The 6,912-nt window shown below is 42.8% G+C and overlaps 1 protein-coding gene across 1 annotated transcript; it reads left to right on the top strand.

Annotated features, from left to right (window-relative positions):
• The first annotated feature begins 1,012 nt into the window (after positions 1-1,012).
• FIBIN (fin bud initiation factor homolog (zebrafish)) lies at positions 1,013-3,085 on the top strand. The gene has a single exon (XM_005873086.2). The coding sequence runs from the start codon at positions 1,494-1,496 to the stop codon at positions 2,127-2,129; it is 636 nt and encodes a 211-aa protein (XP_005873148.1). The 5' UTR covers positions 1,013-1,493; the 3' UTR covers positions 2,130-3,085.
• The last annotated feature ends 3,827 nt before the right edge of the window (positions 3,086-6,912 follow it).

Here is a 6,912-nt window from a genome sequence, read left to right as displayed (position 1 = left end):
AGCGCTCCCCTGTGGGAGTGCACTGACCACCAGGGGGCAGCTCCTGCATTGAGTATCTGCCTCCTGGTGGTCAGTGCACGTCATAGCAACCGGTCATTCTGCCTTTTGGTCAATTTGCATATTAGCCTTTTATTATATAGGATGCTCAGTAAACATTGGTTAAACAAATGAGATGTCCTGAAGGATGGTTATTTGCTAATCAATTAATAAACCAGAAACTATAATGGCTGGGTTAAAAAAATACCTTTTTTCCCCCTGAATTAAGTTAAAAGACCCTGTGACTTAGTGAGTGCTGTCTCAACTACAATCTTAACTACAATATAGCTTTATGACTATAATAAATTTGCTTAACATAATGCCCCTTTGTTTCTCCATTTGGAAAATGGGGAAACAGTGCCAGCCCTTTATTCTTCAAAAACTTTTAACTATCTTCAAAGAGATAATAGCTATAAAGGTGTCAAGTTAAAGATACAATGCAGGAGCTTAGCATGGATGGTTTTCCATAAAATTAAACAATTATCTCAGTTGTCCATTTACTTACTAAACCAGTAAAACTCCATTTCAGCTTTTATTCTTACGTATACTTATAAACATAAATTCATCAGTTTTCTAATTCCTATTTCATCCAAAGTATTGGTATTATAAATTTTAACTAACCATTTTCAAGTCAAACTGCCACTTTCTATACTTCAAATCTGCCTTCATAGTCACAACCTTTTTAATGATAGACATACTCATCGAATCCACTCTAACTGATCCTTATGAAAAATGTGAAATGTCATTTCTCCAGGGTAACCATCCTTCGTCCTCCCCACATATTAATAGCACACCAGTCTTTCTGGGGTGGGAATTCCAGTCATCCTGTCCCCAGGTTCTCCTTTAAGCCAAAGTCTGGTTTTTTTAGGGTCTCCCTTCCAGTCTTGAAAAAGAGACCCTGTACCTTTAATAACAGAGACCTGGTGAGAGGTTTCTTTCCAAACTTGTTCCCTGGCTTCCAAGTGACGAAACCAGCTGTAATTTGAGAGCAGAGAGATCCTCAGGATATCATTAGCCAAAGGAAAAGCTCGGCATTCCCACCCAGCCCAGGAGTTGAAATAGCACCAGAGGGCCAGAGCCAGCCTTTCTCTCCAGCTCCAGGCTCCAGCTCCCAGCAGCAGGGGAAACTCTGGGAGAGAGCTCGGAGCCGCAGAGCCAGTCCTGCCAAACCCTGAGACCCGCAGGGGGAAGAGCCTGCTGAGTTGCAGCCGCCCAGCAGCACGTAGCTCGGGAACACAGAGCCCTGTGCATCCTGCGCTGCTGTCCCTGCTACCCAGGCGCTGGGGCCACAGCCCCATGAAGCCTGCTGGAGAGGGAGCACCAGGCAGCAGCAAGCCAGCGGGGCCTGAGGCTGACGCTGTCTCGGGGAGGCGGCCCTGACTCCCAAGGGGACCCCCTTCCTCGTGTCCCGGCGAAAAGTCTCTTCCAGGGGTCCCCTGTCCTCCTGCAGCCACAAGATGGCCTTCCTGAAGCTGCTCTGGCTGGGTCTCTTCTGCCACCTGTGTCAGGGCTACTTCGATGGCCCCCTCTACCCGGAGATGTCCAATGGGACGCTGCACCACTACTTCGTGCCCGACGGGGACTACGAGGAGAACGATGACCCCGAGAAGTGCCAGCTGCTCTTCAGGGTGAGTGACCACAGACGCTGCTCCCAGGGGGAGGGCAGCCAGGCCAGCCGGCTGCTGAGCCTCACCCTGCGGGAGCAATTCACGGTGCTGGGCCGCCAGGTGGAGGACGCGGGGCGGGTGCTGGAGGGCATCAGCAAGAGCATCTCCTACGACCTGGACGGGGAAGAGAGCTACGGCAAGTACCTGCGCCGGGAGTCCCACCAGATCGGGGATGCCTACTCCAACTCGGACAAGTCCCTCACGGAGCTGGAGAGCAAGTTCAAGCAGGGCCAGGAGCAGGACAGCCGGCAGGAGAGCAGGCTCAACGAGGACTTCCTGGGGATGCTGGTCCACACCAAGTCCCTGCTGAAGGAAACGCTGGACATTTCCGCGGGGCTCCGGGACCGATACGAACTGCTGGCCCTCACCATCCGGAGCCACGGGACCCGGCTAGGCCGGCTGAAAAACGATTATCTTAAGGTGTAGGTGATGGGCCGTCCTGCAAGCAGAGGGGACCGTGTCTGCCCTGCCGTGGAGGGAGGGGGACAGAAGACAGGGCTAACATTCCCCATGAAGTTCGTTTTTCTATCCAGATTTGCACTTGGAGAGTGATCTGAAGTCATGTTTGAAAAGGAAAAAAGTGGGTTTGGTTTCTGTACATTATTTATGAGACTGCCATTGATTTGCCACCTGCAAAGACCGTGCTAAGCCATGCCTCCCACCTTTCCTCAGAGGCTCGGTAACTGCAGAGACACTTGTTCCAGCCACCTCGAAAAGGACACCCATTACACAGTGTTGAGTTTCCCCATCGTAGAGATTTGCTGCAAATACCCAGACGGCAGAGTGCTCACTCCTTCCCCCTCGCAGGCTTCTCTCCTGGGCGCTGGAAGCTGTCAGTGCTGCCTGTGTTTCGGAGGAGGCCCAAGCACGGCTCTGCATGCCTCCCGGCAGGATGGAAGCTGCCTGTTTCCTCTTCACTTTTTCTCTCTTATTTATTACCATTGTCTTTAAGGTTTTGTTTTAAGGTTTGTTTTTTTTGTTTTGTTTTGTTTTGTTTGTGTTTTGGTAAGAGTATTGGCTAGAAACTATATGCAAATCATCCTTTGCAGGGAGATGTCCGAGTGCTTGTGTGTGTAAATCAAAGCAACCACCTTTAAGAAGTCTAAGGTTGGTGGTGGTAGGGCACTCACGTCGATATGTTGATTTGCTGTGTCTCTCACTGTATGTTTGTGTCATCAGTGCTCCGGTCCATTAGGAAGAAGTAGCTTGTTTGCTTGAACACATCCCCAAATGCCTTATGAGTGAGGTTGTCAATATATTCTTTCTCACTTAGGGGTCTTGCTTCTGTTTGCTTAGTGGAGACTTGTACTTCAGGTAGGGGGAATTCTAATAACTCCTTCACCAAGTTTTATTATTCAGACAATAAATATGTTCTTGTGTAACGCTGGCTTATTTTCTAATTTCTATCTGTAACTTTCACATTGCCAAGAGGGGCCAAAGCAAAAGGAAAGAGAAGGATGGGACGTAAGCCAGTTTACTTAGAGTGTATATGAAAGGCAGAGGGATAGCTACGTATCTGGCACTCCTTCCTTCCCTGGCCACCCTTATAATCCTCAAAGGGAAAAAAAAATCTAGGCCATGTCAGAACTTGATCTCTGTCTGCTGGTCTGCCTAAAAACTCTAGTGTTCTCCAGTTTTTCCCATAGAATCAACTGGAAAACTTTAGGCCAGGGCTCATACCTTATATGCTGTCAGAATGCAGAGGGAGTGTTCCATTCAAAGCTATAGGAACTACAATGGTGTTTAGTCATTCTGAAGCCACGTCTATGTTATTTAATTCATACTTTAAAAGGATGGAAATGCACTTTATTTCATGTCTTTCCCTGGCCAGTTCTCATCCTCACTTAAATTTGCTTTCTTTTCACACATACACACAGAGGGAAATAAATAAATGTTCATAACCTACTCTTCAACAGTGAGGCATTTTTTTCTCTTAATGCACAAGGAATCCAGTTTTCTATTCCTATGAAGTGTCAAATATCCTCCTACTAAGTAGGGGAAACTGAGGCTCAGAAAATGATGGATCCTCAGCTAGTTGTAACTGTTCCAGGTGTCTTACATTTGAGTATAGGACTTTCCCATAGTGCTCTTTTCAAGGATGCTGAGAGATGAGAGGAGTGGCATAAGGCCCGAGGCTTTGGATAATTATTTTATTGTTTAAAATAAAAAACACATGGAATACTATTTAAACTAATCATTTGTAATTTCCTCATCCAGAAGCCTCTTTTTAGCTGCCTCTAGACTGGTGTGTAGTAAGAAGGTAAATGATCATTTAAAAGCATTATTTTTTATCCTATGAAAGATGAGGAAAATAACAGCAGAGGCAAAGGAGATGATATTTGTACTGAGATGATTCTAGTTGGTAGTCACAAGCTATTTCAAAGCTTTCATATCACTCACTCCACAGTGCTCAAGTCTAATCCATGGGCATATTAAATGTCATCTCCTCAATTTTCCCAACTGTAATAGAAGGACATTAGAAACGTGACATGGATGGAAAACTGGTTTTCTCACACATGCTAATTTGAATCAATTGGTAATGGTTCTGTTCAGTACTACGTTGAGAACAATTTAAAAGACACAGATGTAAAGAGTGCTATCCCCCATCAGCGATGTCCTCCATGAGTGCAGGGTGGGGCGGGGTGGCACATCTGCTACAAATTTAAAAACCCTGAAATAGATCAGGGATGAGGCTCTTTCCAGTACTAACATTCTATGATTTCTACAAAACCAGAATGAAATGATCTGACATTGAATCATCCATTCAAAGCTAGAAGAACAGCCAGCAATCCCACAGTCTTATGTAAATGGCCCCAGAGGCCAAATGGGACTTTCCAGGTGGGGAGAGGGAGCCATCCTGGATGGCTAATCCAGAGGCCAGCATCACAAGGCTTTTCCAAATCCTCTGATGGTGGGGAGACAGCACCACAGATTTTTTTCCTCCCTGCTTCCCAGTTATTCTTATTAGGACTTTAATACTCACACGGTGACAAATTCTTTGTTCAAAGTAGTGGTTCATTAGTTCTTAGACCATGAAATATTTTAAGAATCTGATGAAAACTACATACTGCTTTCTCTCCTGAGATATCTACTTACAAACACATCCATACAATTTGGGATATGTGCTGTTTTTATACATATTTGTCAATGACTTAATATTTGCCAGGCACTGAGTTAGGCTGTGGGTAATTCTGGGATATGACAAAGCCTTGGGACTTCATCTAACCAAAAATGTTTAAAGCCTCTTAGAGTTTTATTTGGAGAAAGATGCATTTATTATTTTTTAAATAACAATGAAATAGCTAACCTTTTGGAAACTCATAATTTTGATCAGGCCCCATGCTAAGAACTTTAACTGAGTTATTTCCCTCAGTCCTGACAACAAACAGTGTGAGGGGAGCATTTTGTAAAAGGAATTGGTACATGCCAAACGCTTAGAATAGTATCTGACAGACTGAATCCTCTATAATTGCTACTTGTTAGTACTGCCATTATCACTATCGTTATTTTTATAACTTAGGCCCAGATATTCTAGGTAATATCCCCAAGGTTAAACTGTGTGCTGTCATATATACATTACTATGTTCTCACATTTTAAACAAATGATTATCTAGTGAGATAGATAATCAAACAAAAGAAGAATGCAAAGGGTAGGGGTCCCATGAGGCTGCCAGCTGTCCACTCCAAGCATGGTCCCCTGTAGGCCAGTCAGCCCATCTCCTCCTGCAGTTTAGATGTCTGACTGCTGTCAGTCAGAAGCTGAGTGGCTCCTCTGTTTACAGAATTCCTCTATACTTTCTCTGTATGAATCATTGTTTAATACCACTAATCTTTACACTCCCAGTCTGACCATGTGAAACTTCCCCATGCCTACTTTGAAGCATTTCTACTTTGAAGATAGAGATCTGTCTATCTACAGTGGATGAAGAACACCAGGCCACTTTAGCCTCTGCAGCAACCACAGCCATGCTCATAGAAGCCAGCAGAAGCCGGCAGGTGTAGGAGTGTTACAAACGTTAGCACCAAAAGACTAATCCATGGTTCACATACTTTTCAATGCCTTTTAAACTCTCCTTTATAACTCTACTAAGGAAACTGGCTCAAAACTTTCTGAGAAAAATCTAAAACTTAGTTTATAAACTATTTTAACAAATAACAAAAATGCCCATGAAAATCACTTAAAGATATGAAATCAACCAAAAGGGTAGTATGGTCGAATTTCCTTAGGGCATTTTTCAGAGGATGATTATAAAAATCTTCTTGACACGGAATACTTGAATATGAAATACAAATGCTAAATGTGGTTTATATATGTTTTCATGTAAAAGAAAAAAACAACATAAGTCTTGGTTAGAAATAAAATACAGAAATGCATAACAATTCACTAAGTATAAAGAATGAGATCCTGTGACTTATCTTAGTAATTTTGGAATTAGGGTGGTCCTTAGGAATCCTGTTTCATGAGTCAGAATCCCAATGGCTCTGTCATCCATCAAACATTTTCAAAGTGCCCCCATATGAGGTACCCAGGATAGAAACAGTATGTAGACATGTGGAAACTGACACTTAAACACAGAATTAGAGTGTGGCAGCATGGGGTTTTGGCCCGTGGACAAGGTTTTGTGGGAACTCACTGTGAGTCTAAACCAGAATTATCTGGAAAATGTAAAAGCATTATAAATAATATAAAGATTTATATAGACACACGTACATGATATAGCAGTTTCATTGCTGATGTTATTATTGTAGTTGTGTTGTCTTTTAAACATATTTTCTGATTATCTAACCCATACCTGCTGAATTCTAATAACATGGCAAAACACAAAGAAAAGAAAATTGTTTGAATTTTCAAACTCCCCTTCTATACACAAACTAAAAACTATTGGCATTTTGGTGTACATTCTTTTAGTACTTTTTATACAGATCTATGTATGTATTTTTTCTTTAGAAAAACTATTACAGTAACACATTGTTTTGGAGCCAATGTCTATTTTAGGTTTTAACTTTGCTTAATTGCTTAAATCTTTTTTAAATGCTTAAATCTAGCCACAGCACTTTAAGAGGCAGTAGTTCTGGGTTCTAGGGCTTGCCCCTCCATGTATTAGCTGTACAATTTTGAGAAAGTTCCTTAAATGTTCCAAAACTCAGTCACTTTGTTGCAAAATGAAGATAATAATAGCTAATATTTATCAAACAGGCACTGCTCAAA

Source organism: Myotis brandtii, unplaced genomic scaffold, assembly GCF_000412655.1.
Source record: "Myotis brandtii unplaced genomic scaffold, ASM41265v1 scaffold399, whole genome shotgun sequence".
In the NCBI taxonomy this organism is placed as follows: domain Eukaryota; kingdom Metazoa; phylum Chordata; class Mammalia; order Chiroptera; family Vespertilionidae; genus Myotis; species Myotis brandtii.
Note: the sequence above shows the minus strand (reverse complement) of the source record. Positions and strands in the feature narration are given on the sequence as shown.

What these genes read in the sequence shown, in the direction of transcription:
- FIBIN (XM_005873086.2), top strand. Translation starts at nt 1,494, where the DNA reads ATGGCCTTCCTGAAGCTGCTCTGGCTGGGTCTCTTCTGCCACCTGTGT.